Genomic DNA, 19,872 nt, shown 5'->3' on the forward strand with positions numbered 1-19,872 from the left:
TGGTTGATTTACTAATCTTTGAGTTTTGAATGGGGATGAGTTGCTGCGATGAGGGTATCAAGTCCTGCCATATCTTCCAGATTGCTGTAGTATTCATGAAGGGTCTGAAGGGTCTGTGAACTGCCACACATTACATCTGGGTGCTCGAAAGCAATTGATGCTTAGCTGTAAGATGAAGAAGCTTAAGAGCTATTTCATGATGCCTGTAGTCCTCTGAATTGGCCAACAGTGGGCAGATGGTCTTGTCAGTCTTTCCTCATATAAGTTGTTCTTATGAGTGTCGAATTCTGTTTCTTAATAAAAATACATTTTTTTTAAATGAAGAAAAGTTACGGATTTTTCTTTTTTTAATTCTTTCCCCACTTTGAAAACTAGAAAGCAGATCGAGCAAAAAGGTTTGAATTCCTCCTGAAGCAGACAGAACTTTTCTCACATTTTATTCAGCCTGCAGCACAAAAATCACCAACATCTCCATTGAAAGTCAAGCTGGGACGGCCACGGATGAAGAAAGATGAAAAACAGAGTTTGATTTCAGCTGGGGAGTATGTTTTACTTTTATTTCCTACTTCTTACAATTTCAAACAAATGATGCATTTTAACATATGTATTTAGTTAGTAGCTTAGAGACTGTGTTTTAAGTCCAGAACTTTTCCTATTAATGGTGTATTAGAATTTCTTTAAAAGCTGGTTGGTGTATGCGTGCGGATCCATCAGCATTAGTATGACCTTGGATCAGGAATGCACTTTTAAAGTAAATTTCCTGATTCTTTCCACTTACTGTGCTTTGGTCCATATTGTGGAGTGATTTTGGAGCATATGAATTAAATTTCTTTTGCATGACACTGAACTAGAAGATGCACCAGAAATGCAACTGATGTGCTTCCACTGCTAGTGGACATGTCAGTGTTAGACCAAGTTAAAACAAGACAACGTGCACGTAGGGTGGATGTGGGATCCTCAGCACCACTCAGCACCTTGCTTCACCAGTCTGGCTATATTAGTCAGTAATGCAGGCGTAGACTGCATGTATTGTTTCTGAGGGGTCTTTGAATAACAAGCAACTAGTTTTTGGAATGTTCACAGAATGGCACTTTCTATTTTGTAAATTTTTTACATTTTTTTTGATTGAACATGTGATACTTCTGAATGGTATAGTTATCAAGTAATTGATTCTAAGGCCACCGCTGATGTGTCTTGTATTTCTGTGTTGCTCATTAAAAAGCACCTCAGACAACTCATGATGCTTGTTGTCAGAGTATAGTTGTGGCTCTGGAGGAGAGAGCTTTGTATCAGCCTTTCTAATTCAAGCTGGAATGAGCCACATAAAGAGTAACTTATTAACAGCATATGATTTTAGTCAGGATATGAGAATGCACACAACGTAGATCAGTGATTGTTTCTGTTACAATTTGTCTCTTTTGATTTTATAGTTAGTGTTTTGAAATTACTTCATATAAACATGAATCTTGGATTCTTTCTTTAGGTATCGTCACAGGCGCACAGAACAGGAAGAAGATGAAGAGCTGTTGTCAGAGAGTCGAAAAACGTCTAATGTGTGTATTCGATTTGAGGAGTCTCCTTCATGTAAGTATTGTATCGACAGTTTTCTGATTGCTCTGATGTAATTAAAATCTGAGCAGATCATAATTAAAATTTTCTACTTAGTATTTGTCTACTTAGAGGTATCTTACATTTACAGATGTGAAAGGAGGAACACTAAGAGATTATCAGGTTAGAGGTTTGAACTGGATGATCTCATTGTATGAAAATGGTGTTAATGGCATTCTGGCAGATGAAATGGTAAGCAGTAATCTTTTGGAATTTTTGTGGTAATTACTGAGCAAAATTCAGTGTTTAAGTGTCTATAGTATTTAATGTATATGCAGTAGTATGCATCATTCTACAACAGTAGATTATTCATAAGTGGAATTGTAATGCACTGAAAAAAATTGTATTGCAGACATTTGCTTGTAGTTTTTTTAAGCAACTTAAGTGGCAGAATTATATAGCAGGAAAATTGTTTGAAACTATTTCTGTATGTTATTTCATTTCAGCAGGTTTCTTCCCCCCCTCTCTCTGTCAATGCAGGGTCTTGGTAAGACTCTGCAAACAATAGCATTATTAGGCTATCTGAAGCATTACCGAAACATTCCTGGGCCACACATGGTCCTCGTTCCAAAATCAACTTTGCACAATTGGATGAATGAATTCAAACGCTGGGTTCCATCATTACGTGCTGTTTGCCTTATTGGAGATAAAGACGCCAGAGTAAGTGCTCTACATTTCAAAGATGTCGCATTATTTGTCAAGAACTAGCATATGGGTATGTGGAATTCTTCCTAAGCTACTTCCTTAATTACGGTATTTTTCAGTAATCTTTAGCTATATTAGCATTGAAAATGCAAAATGTTACGCTTGTAACTATGAAGAAAAGATGCAAATCAATAGGTGAAATAATAGACTGGGATCAAACTATAGCTGTCTTATCTCTTTGTCTGTTGTCTTCCTCTGACTTTTGCACCTATTTTTTTTTTTTTCATCTCTTCTGTGTTTGCATTATGACAGTGTTTATTCATTTTCCTTTATTGGCCTCAATTTGTTACCTCTTTCTTTACCTTTTTTAGGTGATTTCTCCCACTCTTTACTTGTGTCTTATGTCCATGCCTCGCCTTGTAACTAGGATTCTGTTGTAGAGCTTTTCATCTTTCATAGTGAAGGCCTTAAAATAGATATAGGGTGGTTTTCTAACTTGCAAGGGATAAATGAGCTGGGTGTTCCTGTGAATTCTGTGGCTCCTCATATGGATTGCATGGCTGCCTGTTACTGCTTGAGTGTAAGGGTCTACAGAGGGATCTGGATGGGGTTCAGCAAGGCTCAGTGCTGGGTCCTGCACTTGGGTCACAACCACCCTATGCAGCGCTGCAGGCCTGGGGAAGAGAGACCGGAAAGCTGCTTGGTGGAAGAGGGCCTGGAGCCTTTGATCGACATCAGGGTCTGCGTGTCTGAGAACAGACTTAAGAGGAGTGACTGAGGGAACTGGGATTGTTTACAAAAGTGATAGGACAAGAGGATAGGGCTTCAGGTTGTGTCAGGGGAGGTTTATGTTGGATACTGGGAAAAATTTCTTCACCGGAAGGATTATAAAGCACTAGACTGGGCTGCACAGGGAAGTAGTTGAGTCACCATCCTTGGAGGTATTTAAGACCTGTAAATGTGGTGCTTAGGGACATGGTTTAGTGGTGGACTTGGTAGTGTTATGTTAATGGTTGGACTCGATGATTTTAAGGGTCTTTTCTGACCTAAATTATTCCATGATTCTCTGAGAGGAACTGCTGGTTCTGCCAGTGAGTTGGACAGTTCCTTCCAGTGCTATAGTCTTGACTGTACTGCCCTTTGCAGATTGTTTTAGTTTGAAGTTTGACAATATTTATACCACAATGTGTTCATTACTAGTTCCAGGAATGAAATTAAGATTGTGTTGAAGGGAAGTGTGCACCTTCACTTTGTACTTTCTCTGGTTTTAGAGTCTTATCTTTGTATTGTCATAACTTTTCATTTTCTCATTTTCTACTTAAAACACTGTTCTGTAGTGGCTAAAGCACCTCTGAGCTTACATTTGCATTTGTGAGTCAGTGCATAGTGTTGTACAGAACACTTCTCTATTAGGTAGCTCTTCAGGGCAGTGGACTTGAACAGTTCTGTCAGCCTTAGTAGCTGCGGTGATCTTACCCTTCTAAGTAAGTTTTTGGAGACTGCATGTGTGACTTTTCCATACAGTGATATTCTTTCATGTGAAAGGATTAATATGCCTAGATATGTATCCCTTAAAAAATAGAGATGGGACAGAGGAGGGAGATCTTTAAGAAAGAGAGAAGATGGGATTGGGTTACATGAGTTGTTTTGAAAGACTTTTTTTGGATTTTATCTTTGGACTAGTTAGTTTAGAAGGTTTTTTCTGTATTGGTAGTAGGTACTCTATCTAAATTCATAGACTTATAGAATGGTTTGGGTTGGAAGGGACCTTAAAGAACATGTAGTTCCAACCCCCCTGCCATGGGCAGGGACACCTTCCACTAGCCCAGGTTGCTCAAAGCCCCGTCCAACCTGGCCTTGAACACTGCCAGGGAGGGGGCAGCCACAGCTTCTCTGGGCAACCTGTGCCAGTGTCTTACCACCCTCACAGTAAAGAATTTCTTCCTTGTATCTAATCTAAATCTACCTTCTTTCTGTTTAAAACTGTTACCCCTCGTCCTATCCCTACACTTCCTGATCAAGCGTCCTCCCCACGTTTACTGTAGCTCCTTTAAGTACTGGAAGGCTGCTATAAGGTCTCCCTGGAGCCTTCTCTTCTCCAGACCCCAACTCTCTCAGCCTGTCCTCACAGGGGAGGTGCTCCAGCCCCCTGACCATCTTCGTGGCCTCCCCTGGACCTGCTCAAGCAGGTCCATGTCCTTCTGGTGTTGGGGGCCCCAGAGCTGGACACAGAACTGCAGGTGGGGTCTCACGAGAGCAGAGTAGAGGGGGAGAATCCCCTCCCTCAACCTGCTGGCCACATTTCTCTTGATGCAGCCCAGGACACAGTTGGCTTTCTGGGCTGCGAGTGCACATTGTTGGCTCATAGTCAGTTTTCCATCCACTAATACCCCCAAGTCCTCTGCAGGGCTGCTCTCAATCCACTCCTTGCCAAGCCTGGATTTGTGCTTAGGATTGCCCTGACCCATGGACAGGACCTTGCCCTTGGCCTTGTTGAACTTCATGAGGTTTGCAGGGTCCCACCTCTCCAGCCTGTCTAGGTCCCTCTGGATGGCACATCCCTTCCCTCCAGCGTGTGACCGCACCACACAGCTCGGTGTTGTCGGTGAACTTGCTGAGGATGCCTCGATCCCACTGTCCATGTCACCAACAAAGATGTTAAACAGCTCCAGTCCCAACACCGACCCCTGAGGACGCCACTCGTCACTCCTCTCCACTTGGACATCGAACTGTTGACCGCAACTCTTTGAGTGTGACCATCCAGCCAATTCCTTATCCACCCAGAGGTCCATCCATCAAATCCGTGTCTCTCCAATTAGAGACAAGGATGTCATGCGGGACAGCGTCAAAAGCTTTGCACAAGTCCAGGTAGATGATGTCAGTTGCTCGTCCCTTATCCACCAATGCTGTTACCCTGTGGTAGAAAGCCACCAATTTCATCAGGCAGCATTTGCCCTTAGTGAAGCCACGCTGGCTGCCACCAATCATCTCCTTATTTTCCATGGGCCCTAGCATGGTTTCCAAGAGCGTCCACAGGCCTGTAGTTCCCTGGGTCTTCCTTTTTTTCCTTGTTAAAAATGGGGGTTACGTTTCCCCTTTTCCAGTCTGCGGGAACTTCACTGGACTGCCATGACTTCTCAAATATGATGGATAGTGGCTTAGCCACTTCATCTGCCAGTTCCCTCAGGACCCATGGATGCATCTCATCGGGTCCCATGGCCTTGTGCACCTTCAGGTCTCAAAGCTGACCTTCTCCTACAGTGGGTGGTTCTTCCTTCTCCCAGTCCCCACCTTTACCTTCTGAGTCTTGGGTGGTGTGGCTGGAGCCCTTGCCAGTGAAGACTGAGGCAAAAAAGTCGTTGAGTACCTCAGCCTTCTCTATGTCCCAGGTAACCAGGTCTCCCATTTCCTTCTGGAGAGGGCCCACATTTTCCCTAGTCTTCCTGTTATCACCGACGTACCTCAGAAGCTTTTCTTGTTGCCTTTGATGTCCCTGGCCAGATTGAATTCTACCAGGGCTTTGGCCTTCCTAACCTGATCGCTGGCTGCTTGGTCAGTTTCTCTGTATTCCTCCCAGGCTACCCACTCTTTCTTCCACCCTCTGTAAACTTCCTTTTTGTGTTTGAGCTTGTCCAGCTGCTCCTTGTTCATCCATGCAGGCCTCCTGGAGTTCTTACCTGACTTCCTCTTTGTTGGGCTGCATCTCTCCTGAGCTTGGCAGAGGTGATCCTTGAATATTAACCAGCTTTCTTAGGCCCCTCTTCCCTCCAGGTCTTTATCCCATGGTCCTCTGCCAAGCAGATCCCCAAAGAGGCCAAAGTCTGCTCTCCTGAAGTCCAGGGCAGTGAGCTTGCTGTGCATCCTCCTCGCTGCCCTAAGGATCTTGAACTCCATCATTTCATGGTCACTGCAGCCAAGGCTGCCCTTGAGTTTCACACTCCCCACCAGCCCTCTTTGTTGGTGAGAACAAGGTCCAGCATAGCACCTCTCCTTGTTGGCTCCTCTATCACAGAAAAATTATACTGGAGTAAATATTTAATTTTGAATAGGAAAAAAATTGTATTTTGCTTTAACCTCAGCTGATGATCTGTCTGCGCCTAAAGTACAAAGGATTGAAGGTCTTTGTCAAAATAAATTTCAGTTACTGAAAAGATGTTTCAGCGTTGTCTTTTGTATGCTAGCTTAGTGCATCACTAATGTTGGCTGAGGTAGATTTCACCGAATTCCATATAAATTGTTCGTATTTCTAAGTGTTTATTAATTCAATTGTTCTGCTTTAGGCTGCTTTTATCCGTGATGTTATGATGCCTGGTGAATGGGATGTTTGTGTTACATCATATGAAATGGTAATTAAAGAGAAATCAGTCTTCAAAAAATTTAACTGGAGGTACCTGGTAATTGATGAAGCTCACAGAATAAAGAATGAGAAGTCTAAGGTAAACCCAAAATTATTTGATACTTTGAAGATAGTTTGACACAAAAGATTCCATTTGATTTTAGCAGATTTTAAGTGTTAGGTGTGGTATTTTTTAAAATATATGCTGTAGGCCATTGGGTGGTAAATATGAATTTCAAACATAGCTCGCTATCTTTAAATTTATTTGACATCATTTCAGGTTTCAGAAACTGATTAAAATTACTATGCTTAAATGTACATGATGATGATAACTATTTGTTGTATTTCTAGCTGTCAGAGATTGTACGTGAATTCAAAACAACAAATCGATTGCTGCTTACAGGAACTCCTTTACAGAATAACCTCCACGAGCTGTGGGCATTACTCAATTTTCTTTTACCTGATGTCTTCAATTCTGCAGATGTAAGTTGAGCTTTAGCAGTACAGTCTTGTTCTTGTTACTTTGCTTCCCAGGCTGCTACCTTCAGAAGAGAATGACCAGCCTAGTAAGAGACATATGATGTGGAAGACCTGGATTCAGTAGAACCTCTGCGGCTTACCTAACTGTAGACTACTTTTTTTTTTTTTTCCTCTACCTAGTTAAAACAGTGCATGCTGTTACTGCAGATAAGGCCTCAGGCCAGTAATAGCAAATGTAATACTTAAAGTAGTTCAAGAATTATGCAGAGTGGAACAAAATTTGGGAAAGCAATGCAGAATGAAGAATATGAAGCATCCAAATAGGCATAAGTCTTTTTTTCATTTAGAATTTGGGTCATCTTTCTCCTTAGAATCTACTGTTAATGTTTCCTTGTATTGCTCGCTTGCATTGCTTTTGCTCCGTTGTCCATCTCATTTACTTAAGGATTCTAGTGGGTTTTTTTTTCTATTTTTACCTTCTTGCCCCATCATTATATAAGCACTAAGAGGAAGAACTTGAACACTGCAGTGATGAGCGTGGAAAACCATTGTAAATTAAGCAGCGTAATAGTATTTTGTCTGCAGAGTTACTCAGCTGACTTGAATGCTATAATGTGCTGGGGAGCTGGCATGGAGTTGCAGACTGATTCTTCTTCAACTCATAGTCATTTGCCTCAGGATTTATGCCACTCTCAGCTGGAGTGAAAGAAAGTCAATATGTGTCTGTTAAAACTACAGATGATAAACTGTTCATACCAATTGTGCTCTTTCTCACCGCAGGATTTTGACTCATGGTTCGACACTAAAAATTGTCTTGGTGATCAGAAACTTGTAGAAAGACTTCATGCTGTAAGTAATTAAAGCTCTAATCACTTGTCCTCATTAGCATACACAGTGTAAAAAAGAAAACAGATCATTTCCTCCTTCATTTCGAAGTTGAGAAAATGAACATGAGGGTATTTAGTTACAGAAATGTCCAGCAGAATTTTCATGATGGATCTTACTATTATAGATATTGCTTTTTGTAACATTACTGTTTAAAGCAGACAAAATCTATACATAAAGTGTGAAAATGAAGAATTTTCAGATCTTTTTGAAATCATTTATTATTGTGAGTAGTATATTGATAAACGTCATGCTAGTATGAATAAGGCATACCTTTACTGTTGTTTTACTGTGCACGAGATAAGACATTTTTTATCATACAGTAACAAAACAAATCAGAAGGAAGTATACATTGCTTATCCTTGAAATGTTGGTGTATTTTGTATATGCTGCTATTGGAAATGAAACAGAGCTTATGTTAAAAGGTACTAAATAGATTTTATAAGCTTATGGGATTGGCCCTTGCTTAGGATAACAACTGGGATGAATATGGCAATCTTTATATAGTGTGACATATTTATGTGTGAACTTAGCCTATAGGTGGATGACTTCATTTTGCAGACTTTAGCAGAATTTTTCTGAAGGAGTCACCATGACTGCGATAGATATTGATTGGTTCTGAATAAATATCACATAACTGAATCTGTTAATTTTCTATTTGAGTCAATAAATTTTATAAAATTATATCTGTGGAAAAACTATTAATTTGTGTAGGTTTTGAAGCCATTTTTATTACGTCGCATAAAAGCTGAAGTAGAAAAGAGTTTGCCTCCGAAGAAGGAAGTAAAAATTTATCTTGGGCTCAGCAAAATGCAGAGGGAATGGTGAGTTATTTACATCAAAGTAAGATTCTTTTCTGATAAGAACACTACAGCTCTTCACACTGTTGGTTTTTTTTTTAATCTTGTAGTTGCATGTTAAGACAGTCAGATGGAGAAGCCTATTTATAGCTGTCTTTGGGGCTTTTTTTAAAGACACGCAAGTTCCAAAGAGCTCAGGAAGGGTAATGAAAAGGGTTGGGAGGAAGAAGGCAGAAACTTCTTTTTCTTCCTTAATTTTATTTGGAAGAACACATGCCTACCAAGTTTCCTTCTTTGATCCAAGTATGTATGCACCAGTAAAAGTCTGAGCTGAAACTGAAATAAAACCTTGAAGAGTCACATACCCAGAAGAGATGTGAGGAAAGGAGCCAGGTCAGTGTAGCAGCTTCAGTCAAACAAATGAGATCTTTAATCCACTTCCTAGTCCTAAAATGGAAGTGTGAGGTAACCCAGTGAATGACAGATCACTGTCACTCACAGACAAATTGTCTTTCATGTTTAGGTATGGATTTATAAATCCTTATTATCAGTCAGATGTTTTCATCAAGTTTTGTAATAATATAACTCATTGTTACAGAAACAGAGCAACCTCCCACATCTAAAAATAAGTAATTGGGATATTGGAGGGTTTCATTCGTGTTCTAAATAACAACTAAATACTGAGAGTTGTTCAGAATTGCCTGTAAAACTTCAGGTATACAAGGATCCTGATGAAAGATATTGATATCCTGAATTCAGCTGGGAAAATGGATAAGATGCGTCTGCTGAATATTCTGATGCAGCTGCGGAAATGCTGTAACCATCCTTACCTATTTGATGGTGCTGAGCCGGGCCCTCCGTATACCACTGACACGCATCTCATCACTAACAGTGGTAAAATGTTAGTTCTGGATAAACTGCTAGCAAAACTCAGAGAGCAAGGTGGGTGTTGTATATGAACAGTAGTGATCTAAATGCTTGTTGTAAGTAAAACTACCTTTCAAAAATTGCGTAGATTCATTCTTGTCTTTGCTCCAGTGAATGCATTTGTTACTTTCAGTGAGGTTTTTGTTGAAAATCATTTCACATGGAAAAAGGAAGTCTTATGGGAATGATGAGGAAAACTAATAATACGGAGAAGTAGAAGGAAGGAAAGAGGAGAGCCTCTGTTCTGCTGTCTTTAAGAACATTTCTGATGAGAGCATTAGTTTTTCTGTGCAAATCAGTCGTCAGCTAATTATCTTACCATGGTTTTAAGTGTTCTGTTTCTTCAGTTGTGTATTTTTCCTGTATAAATTATCAAATAACCTGTCTTGAAGAAAAATTTACATCAATACCAGAAAAGTAACTTCGGAAGAAAGACGTACTTGAGTAAGTTAGGCATAGTACAGAATATTTCACATGAGTTCTTACTCATGCTCTATAGTAGGTTCTGTGAGAAGATTAATGTGAAAACATAAAACCGATGACAAAACCTTCTGTGTTTTCTGTCAGGTTCCAGAGTTCTACTTTTTAGTCAGATGACTCGTTTGCTGGATATTTTGGAAGACTATTGCATGTGGCGTGGATATGAGTACTGCCGACTTGATGGACAGACACCACATGAAGAAAGAGAGGTGAGAAAGTTGTATATAAACAAGAAATGTCTTTGTTTTACATATTAGATTAAGAAGTTATTTACATATATATAAGTAGCTACATCATTGTTCAAAGTAAAGCAAAAATGCCACAGTTTAAAAAAGCTGCTAAGGATATATGTTTTTCTTAACTAAAGTCCACAGTAAAGTAGATTTCATTTGTTCCTCAAATGAAAAATGTAATATTTTGTGGACTTGGAATAGATTTTCCCACCTGTGGAAATCTACAGTTTCTTCTATAAAAAACAGGGTTTTGTATGAAAATTCAGTAAATTTCAAAGAAATTCTATTGGAAATCCACCATCATATTGGAAGCTTGTTTGAAAGCTCTGATACTTTAATGACATTTTTTTTTTTCTTTTAGGAAGCAATAGACACATTTAATGCTCCCAACAGCAGTAAATTCATTTTCATGCTGAGTACCAGAGCTGGAGGTCTTGGAATTAATTTGGCAACTGCTGATGTGGTTATTCTCTATGATTCAGATTGGAACCCTCAAGTAGATCTGCAAGCCATGGTGAGTTAACTCCCTAATACATGTTTGTTTGTTAAAGTTGTCATTGTTCTATTTTGTATAAATGTTTCCTGAACTTGTGTTTTTGTTATTTTTCTTTACTTTTTGTATTTAATACCAGTAAACTAAGAAAGAGAATAAAAAGGGCAGGAACAGAATTGTGGATGAAACTGTAGATTTGTCTCTGTAAATATCTGCCTTAATTATTTTCATAATTGAATAAGATTACTTCTGTCAAAATACTGTATCAATATTGTTTATCCATAGCATTATTCTTAACTTTGTTTTTCCAGATGACAGCAGTAAATGAATAACAGAGGGCTGTTTCCATAATAATAGCAATGAATTAAAAGCGTGCAGCTTTATATTCCTCCCTTTTGGGAAGCTTATGCTTTTGCAACCCACTTTGTTTCTGCATAAGTGTAAAATTTGGTGGTGATGCCAGAGTTAAAAAACCAAACTTAACTTTGGGTTAAACATACTAAAATATTCTCTGAGTGCTGAATATCAAAAAATGAAGTCTAATTTGTTTGATGTGGAATAAAAATCACATGATCTTTCTTGCATGATTGGGGGGAGTGGGGTGGTTTGTATTTTTTTTTTTATGTGCTTAAACACATCAAATATTTACTGTGAATAACTTACCCTTTTGATATGCATACTGACTACCAATAGCAGACTGACTTCCTGGAAACTGAGTGTGATTTGTGAGTAGGATTTTCAGGAAGAAATGAATATTATGCAGGAAGGTAAAAGATCTAACATCTCATGTTTAAAGGACAGTCAGAAAATCCTGGTACCAACAGCCTGAAGGCCAGTTATTTAACTTTTTTTATTTAAGAGGGCAAAATAATGTTTTTATTCATGTTTTCCAGAGAGAATACACACAAATTTGTAACAGATAAGTATAGTATGTTAGTTGTATAACCTTATTTGCTGTGTATTGTACCTGTACTATGTGAGGTGCATATGATGCTTTAATGTAGCTAGCTTGGGACAACTACAGTATTGAAGCTGTGGCTGTGTGGACTTTGCCCATGGAATAATATGCTCAAACCAGGGATGCCAAAGTTTCAATACTGATATCAAGTGAGAGAATTAGTTTGAAAGCAGTGCAGATGTGTGTATATGTATGTACTGTTGTGTGTCCACTTCCCAGTTGCAGTCTAGACAGACAGGCAGTTACCCTCATTTAAAATGAGGTAGATGCATTTATTATTGTTGAATGACCCAAACTTGAAAGGTGTAGTAGCCAGATATAAGTAAGTATTACTATACTGGCTTTATGTTTTTGTATGCTCTTGAATAAGCAAGGAACCAAGAAATACATGCTAGTTTCAGTCTGCTGTTTCTGCTATATAGCAAGCTAACTGTCTATTGCTTGTGAGTTTATGTTGCTGAACACTCATTGATTTATGTTTGTTAGGATCGTGCGCATCGTATTGGTCAAAAGAAACCAGTACGGGTGTTCCGACTAATCACTGATAATACTGTTGAAGAGAGGATTGTAGAAAGAGCTGAAATAAAACTGAGACTGGACTCTATAGTTATACAACAAGGTATCAACTGCTATATATGTTTGTCTGCAACAGAATTGTTCAGTCCCTTAAAGTATGGGTTAAATAACTGTACAAATGTACAGTATGAGAGAAAGCAGGCCATGTGTATAATAGCAGTACACTAAAACAACCTAAAAAACTATAGAAGTTACTTGTTCAGCTGACATGTTTGAAAAAATTATGTTTTCATAAATAATATGCGCATAGACTTATACTAAAACTCTAAATGAGGAAAGCAAACCACAGCTGAATACATGTTACTGGTTTTCGTGTTATGTTAAAAAGGAGGAAAAAAAAAAAGATAAAAATAATTATATAGATGTGCTTCTTACCACATAAAAATTCACTGAATGTTAAAACTGCTTTGTGTGTCTTTGTTTAGAAGCTCTTGGAAGAATAGTTAGTCAAAAACTAAGGTTGTCAGCTAAGTTTTGAAAGTTGGTTATATTTTCAAAAGGGTGGGCTACTAAAAGGATCATGGTCAAAATTCTGATGGTTTGTGAAGAGTTGAGATGCTGTAAGTGAAATTTTGGGAAAAATATTCAGAGATTTGAGTTGAAATCAGTGAAGTGAGTGTTAAAAGTCTAATTACTTAATGTTTATTACAGAATATTTTGTCACTTTTTAATCTTGAAATAAGATTTTGATGTTAAAAGTTCAGCTAACTTTGTAAGAATAAGATCTTAAACATAAAATTTGGATTATCTGAATGTGAAACATTCTTTGTTATATCTTGATCCAAAGTTGTTGTTTTTTTATTTTCCTTGAAGTTTCCAATTTCTGTTTGTTTTCAGCTGAAGTGAAATGTAATTTTTTATGTATGGTTCTTCTATTTTTCCTTTCCTGTTCTGCCAGTGAACTAAAAAAATCCACTGTTTTCATTGTCCTGCTAGAACTCTTGTATTGTAACTTTCAACATGTTTTTGCTAATTGTAGGAAGGCTCATAGACCAACAGTCTAACAAGCTGGCAAAAGATGAAATGCTGCAGATGATTCGGCATGGAGCCACACATGTTTTTGCTTCCAAAGATAGTGAGCTTACAGAAGAAGATATAACCACTATTTTAGAAAGAGGTGAAAAGAAGGTTAGAGAATAGTTTCATGCGGAATTTGAAATGTGTCAAACATTAAATATATGTGCACAAAATAAAAATAGATTTAGATAATCAAATTTAATTTATATGACCACTTATTACTTTACTATTTGTAAATGTTTTAAAACTTATGTAAGTTCTGAAGGAGTAGAATTAGTGTGTTATAATTATTTTCAAAGTTCAGGCTGTGTGCACTGTATCTTAAGCACTGTTTATTTTGTGGCCTTTTAGAAAGATGTAAATTTTATGCCAACAATTCTAATAGACACAAAAACTTAATGGAACTTTATTAGTGAATAGGTAGCTCTGTGGAAAAATGCACTACCATTTCAGCTCCGAAGAGTTGGGCATAAATTTAATTTAAATTTAAAAGTTAAATCATACAGTTTGTAGGGCTACATCCCAGCATAGTAAATTTAATTTAATGGAAAGTCTTGGAGTCAGATTGTTTAAAATCTCTGTTCTGAGGGGTACAGAGGGGCCCATATGTCGACCAGACCCATACCATAGAGAGGTCTGCTGCCTCCCTGGGGCTCAGGTCAGAGATATTAAAAGGAAAATCACTAGTCTGGTGCGGCCCTCTGATTACTACCCCTTATTGGTTATCCAGGCAGGTAATGATGAGGTGATAGAAAGAAGTCTTAAGTCACTCAAAAAGGACTTCAAAGCACTGGGGTGGCTAATTGAAGGCTCGGGAGCTCAGGTCATGTTTTCGTCAATCTCTCAAGTGGAAGGGAAAACCACTGATAGAGGGTGGAAAACACATCTGATTAACATGTGGCTCAGAGACTGGTGCCACCATGGGAATTTTGGGTTCTTTGACTGTGGCGAGGTTTATAAGGCACCTGGTCTGCTGGTGACAAATGAGAAAGGTGGGATGCAGCTGTCACTGAGGGGGAAAAGGATTTTGGGGCAGGAGTTAGCAGGGCTTATTGACAGGGCTTTAAACTAGATATGAGGGGGGACGGGGAGATAACTGGGCATGTTAGGAACAAGCTTAAGGGAAGCGTGCCAAAGCTTGAAGGATGGTGGACTGGTGAGGGGTCTCCCTCTGCCACTTCATTTGAGAGAAGGGAAAGATGTTTAGAAACCGTGGAAGCACCTGAGAAGGGTCTGGTAGGGAATGGGGCCCATGCTCACAAGAGGGTGTTGGATTCATTAGCTCATCTCAAGTGCATCTATACCGATGCATGCAGTATGAGCAACAAACAGGGGGAGCTTGAAGCCATGATGCAGCATGAGAACTATGACATAGCAGCTATAACAGAAACATGGTGGGATGCCTCACACGACTGGAGTGCTGCAATTGATGGCTACAAGCTCTTCAGGAGGGATAGGCAGGGAAGGAGAGGTGGTGGAGTGGCCCTGTATGTAAGAGAATGCTATGACAGCTTAGAAATCGAGTATAGTGATAACGGGGTTGAGAGTGTGTGGATCAGGTTAAGGGCCAATAAAGCAGATCTTGCTGTGGGAGTCTGCTGTAGACCTCCCAACCAAAGCAGTGAGGTAGATGAAGCTTTCTACAAACAGTTGGGAGAAATCTCGCGGTCACTTGCTGTTGTTCTTGTGGGGGACTTTAACCTCCCGGATATCTGCTGGGATCACAACACAGCAGAGAAGGAACAATCCAGGAGGTTCCTGGAATGTATGGAGAATAACTTCCTCACACAGCTGGTGAGTGAACCGACCAGGGAAGGTGCCCTCCTGGACCTGCTGCTTGTGAACAGGGAAGAGATTGTGGGGGAGGTAAAGGTTGGAGGCCATCTAGGGTGCAGTGTTCATGAGATGATTGAATTTTTGATCCTTCGAGAAACAAAGAGAGGGGTTAGTAAAACTGCCACGTTAGACTTCCGGAGGGCTAACTTTGACCTGTTCAAGAGACTGATTAACAAAATCCCTTGGGAGGCTGCCTTGAAGGAAATGGGAGTCCAGGAAGGCTGGACATACTTCAAGAGCATGGTCTTAAAGACACAGGAGCAGGCTCTTCCCATGTGCCGAAAAACAAGCAGGAGAGGAAGGAGACCAGCCTGGCTAAACAGGGACCTTTGGCTGGATCTCAAGAACAAAAGGAGAACCTATCGCCTTTGGAAGAGGGGCCAGGTCTCTCATGAAGACTATAAAGATGTAGTGAAGTTATGCAGGGAGAACATTAGGAGAGCCAAAGCGCAGCTAGAGTTCAACTTGGCTGCAGCTGTTAAGGATAACAAAAAATGTTTCTGTAAATTCATTAACAGCAAGAGGAGGATTAGAGAAAGTCTCCCTCCCCTACTGGATGCAGAGGGAAACATGGTAACTAAGGATGAGGAAAAGGCTGAGGTGCTCAACACCTACTTTGCCTCAGTCTTTAGCAGTGGAACTGGCTGTTCCCTGGACACCCAGCCTCATGAGCTGGGAGATGGGGAGGGGAAGCAGACTGAGGTCAGCACAGCTGAAGAGGAGGTGGTCAGAGACCTACTACACCACTTGGATGCACACAAGTCTGTGGGACCGGATGGGTTACACCCAAGGGTGCTGAGGGAGTTGGCAGATGTGCTCGCCAAGCTGCTGTCCATGATTTACCTGAAGTCATGGCTAACTGGGGAGGTCCCATTGGACTGGAGGGTGGCAAATGTGACACCCATCTCCAAGAAAGGCAGGAAGGATGATCCAGGAAACTATAGATCTGTCAGTCTGACCTCGGTGCCAGGGAACGTCATGGATCAGGTCATCTTAGATGCCATTAAAAGTCATATAATGGACAACCAGGGGATCAGGCCTAGTCAGCATGGGTTTATGAAAGGCAGGTCCTGCCTGACAAACCTGATCTCCTTCTACAACAGGGCGACCCGCTTACTGGATGAGGGAAAGGCTGTGGATGTTGTTTACCTTGACTTTAGTAAGGCCTTTGACACCGTTTCCCACAGCATTCTCCTGGCGAAACTGGCTGCTCACGGCTTGGACGGGCACACGCTTCGCTGGGTAAAAAACTGGCTGGATGGCCGGGCCCAAAGAGTGGTGGTGAACGGAGTGAAATCCAGTTGGCGGCCGGTCACGAGTGGTGTCCCCCAGGGCTTGGTTTTGGGGCCACTCATGTTTAACATCTTTATTGATGATCTAGATGAGGGGATCGAGTGCACCCTCAGTAAGTTTGCAGATGACACCAAGTTGGGTGGGAGTGTTGATCTGCTCGAGGGTAGGGAGGCTCTGCAGAGAGACCTGGACAGGCTGGAGCGATGGGCTAAGGCCAACTGTAGGAGTTTCAATAAGGCCAAATGCCAGGTGCTGCACTTGGGCCACAACAACCCCCAGCAGCACTACAGGCTTGGGGAGGAGTGGCTGGAGAGCTGCCAGTCAGAGAGGGACCTGGGGGAGTTGACTGACAGCCGGCTGAACAGGAGCCAGCAGTGTGCCCAGGTGGCCAAGAAGGCCAATGGCATCCTGGCTTGCATCAGAATTAGCGTGGCCAGCAGGGACAGGGAAGGGATCTTACCCCTGTACTCGGCACTGGTGAGGCTGCACCTCGATGACTGTGTTCAGTTTTGGGCCCCTCACTACAAAAAGGACATTGAATGACTCAAGTGTGTCCAGAGAAGGGCAACGAAGCTGGTGCAGGGTCTGGAGCACATGTTGTACGAGGAACAGCTGAGGGAACTGGGGTTGTTTAGTCTGGAGAAGAGGAGGCTGAGGGGAGACCTCATCGCCCTCTACAACTACCTGAAAGGAGGTTGCAGAGAGCTGGGGATGAGTCTCTTTAACCAAGTAACAAGCGATAGGACAAGAGGGAATGGCCTCAAGTTGCACCAGGGAAGGTTTAGACTGAATATTAGGAAGCATTTCTTTACAGAATGGGTTGTTGGGCGTTGGAATGGGCTGCCCAGGGCAGTGGTGGAGTCCCCATCCCTGGAGGTGTTTAAGAGTAGGGTCGACATAGCGCTGAGGGATCTGGTGTAGTTGGGAACTGTTAGTGTTAGGTTAACGGTTGGACTGGATGATCTTCAAGGTCTTTTCCAACCTAGATGATTCTGTGATTCCGTGAAAATTGAAAAGCATTATTTGCGTCTCTACTTACAAAAAAAATGTAAGTAAAAATTTAAAGCAGAAGAAGACATTGAGAATGTTTTAATAATGATGAAAGCATTTTTTTTTCAGGAAAATTAAAACAGTTTGAGTGAGCCTAAAAGTATCTTCCTGTATTTTTAGACAGCTGAAATGAATGAACGATTGCAGAAAATGGGGGAGAGCTCCTTACGAAATTTCACTATGGACACAGAGATGAGTTTATACAATTTTGAAGGTGAAGATTATAGAGAAAAACAAAAGGTAATTTTTCTTAAAGTCTTTAAGACTTTAGTTTAGAGGTGCAAGCGTAAAGACCATACTAGAAATGTTATGGTTATAAAGGTTATGTCAAAGAACTAAGGAGCTATTGAAAAATTCACTTAGCTCTGCAGAAGCATCAATATTCTGAATTTTTGTTAAATTAGTTTTCAGCCCCACTATTTTTCTTCACAATAAAATCTGATAATATTGGTCAAGTTTTATCCTTTCTGAAGCAAAAATACTATGTTGCATCCCACTATACTGCTGCAGCCAGTAGTATTTTACTGCGGCATAACCGAGAGGAAAAAACAGGCCTGATAATGATTTTATATGTGAAAGTTGGACTTAAGTCTTTTTTGCAGTGAAGGTTTTAGTCACAAGTGTTAATGTGAATTGTTTGTACAACAATTTACCTAATTGTAGAAGGATCATCCAAACAAAGAGGTATTACTCAGGGTCCCACAATGTTACCTCTACATCTCTGTTTTGTTTGGGACGTACAGTCAAGATATTCTTAAGGTCTTATCTGGAATCAGATATGAAATCCTGTTTGTTAACTACAGAATGCCCTTCTAACCCAGGTTTCCTATCAATTTTGAATAAACAATTCTTTTTTCATGTTGATAATTTCCTTACAAAAGCCAGCTAAATACAGCATAGTCTTGAAATTTGCTTTAGTACCTTCAAGTAATCTAGTTAAGATTCATTTGCTGCTAATGGATTTTTTTTTGCCAATGTTGTAGCCTCTGTAGAAGTTATTCGTTGTGATATTTAGAGGAGAAGCAATTAATTCATATCACAAGATATTATAGAATTCAGAGCCCAAGTCCCCAGTCCTTCCATTGTGTTTTGGTAGATGGAATCCTAACCTTACTCAGGTGTCTGAAGTAAGTAGAATACTGTAAACGAATCTGTCTGTGCCACTGCACTGCCTTACTTGTGTATTGTCTTCCAGGTGTTTAAATATGTGTTATAATCAGCTATAATTTCTAGTTTATTTTTGAGCTCTGTTGTAGTATCCAAATCGTTGAGCACTAGCATTAGTTTTGACATGCAAAAATACGTTCTTGTTTTGCAGTGCACATTGAGTCATTATTTTTGTGACTTTAGGAAAGCATAGTTACTTTAATATCCTTTTATTCTATTTTATGTGTAGTTGAGCATGATGGAATGGATAGAGCCTCCAAAACGAGAACGCAAAGCTAATTATGCAGTTGATGCTTATTTCAGAGAGGCCCTACGTGTTAGTGAACCAAAAGTCCCAAAGGTAAGAAGTGCTAAGTATGGAAGGTTTTTTATGTTGTTCTACTCTTTTCTCCCACATTTCATCCCCTGCTCTCACCCTATACTGCTAATAAAATGATTGGATTTGCAAAGTGATAGGTTGCCACTGCTGCTGAATTATGTCAGTTTAATTGCACAGAAATCAAGCTTGTATGATGTAAATGTATCTGTGTGTGTTTGAAGGCTCCACGACCTCCAAAACAACCAAATATTCAGGATTTCCAGTTTTTCCCACCACGGTTATTTGAACTTCTGGAAAAAGAAATTCTGTATTATCGTAAGACGATAGGATATAAGGTAATGCGCTTTTTTTCTCTTCAAATTAGTGAAATGTATTTGTATTTCTCTTTGTCAAGGTTGCAGTAAATCTGCAGTAGCTAAATGAAGTAAATGAGACACCAACTAGAAAATATATTGTTCTGGACTTATTTTTTGCAAAGTGCTTCTCATTGTGAAGGAAATGGCTTAAAACCTCTATTCTCCTGTTTCTGTTCTGCTGTGGAACAGAAAAAAAATTCTGTAATTCCTTCATTAAAAATTTCATATCAGTGTAGCTTTTTGTTTTGTGGTGGGTTCCTAACAATAAAATAGAGTAGAAAAAAAAAGATGGTTTTGATGCTTCATATACTTCTCCTCAGAAACAAGTGTGATATGTGGTCTAAGGTGAGAAAATAATGTTTGCCTAATATAAGATGACTTTCCAGGGTATGATTTTTTTCGTTATAGCTTTT

The 19,872-nt window shown here is 40.0% G+C and overlaps 1 protein-coding gene across 9 annotated transcripts in view; it reads left to right on the plus strand.

Moving 5' to 3' along the window:
- The window catches only part of SMARCA1 (SNF2 related chromatin remodeling ATPase 1), a 44,501-nt gene that overhangs the window by 7,517 nt on the left and 17,112 nt on the right, over positions 1-19,872 (plus strand). For 7 of the 9 annotated variants that reach the window (XM_074883034.1, XM_074883038.1, XM_074883036.1 and 4 more), the window contains exons 3-18: positions 376-542; positions 1,484-1,584; positions 1,700-1,800; positions 2,089-2,268; positions 6,534-6,689; positions 6,941-7,072; positions 7,850-7,918; positions 8,669-8,778; positions 9,470-9,696; positions 10,249-10,370; positions 10,756-10,908; positions 12,332-12,464; positions 13,401-13,549; positions 17,738-17,857; positions 19,014-19,124; positions 19,325-19,438. In XM_074883034.1, coding sequence (XP_074739135.1) covers positions 376-542; positions 1,484-1,584; positions 1,700-1,800; positions 2,089-2,268; positions 6,534-6,689; positions 6,941-7,072; positions 7,850-7,918; positions 8,669-8,778; positions 9,470-9,696; positions 10,249-10,370; positions 10,756-10,908; positions 12,332-12,464; positions 13,401-13,549; positions 17,738-17,857; positions 19,014-19,124; positions 19,325-19,438 — 2,145 coding nt within the window. The remainder of the gene's footprint in view (positions 1-375; positions 543-1,483; positions 1,585-1,699; positions 1,801-2,088; positions 2,269-6,533; positions 6,690-6,940; positions 7,073-7,849; positions 7,919-8,668; positions 8,779-9,469; positions 9,697-10,248; positions 10,371-10,755; positions 10,909-12,331; positions 12,465-13,400; positions 13,550-17,737; positions 17,858-19,013; positions 19,125-19,324; positions 19,439-19,872) is intronic. The other 2 variants (XM_074883035.1, XM_074883041.1) reach the window with 2 other exon arrangements.

This window comes from Strix uralensis, chromosome 13, assembly GCF_047716275.1.
Source record: "Strix uralensis isolate ZFMK-TIS-50842 chromosome 13, bStrUra1, whole genome shotgun sequence".
Lineage (NCBI taxonomy): Eukaryota > Metazoa > Chordata > Aves > Strigiformes > Strigidae > Strix > Strix uralensis.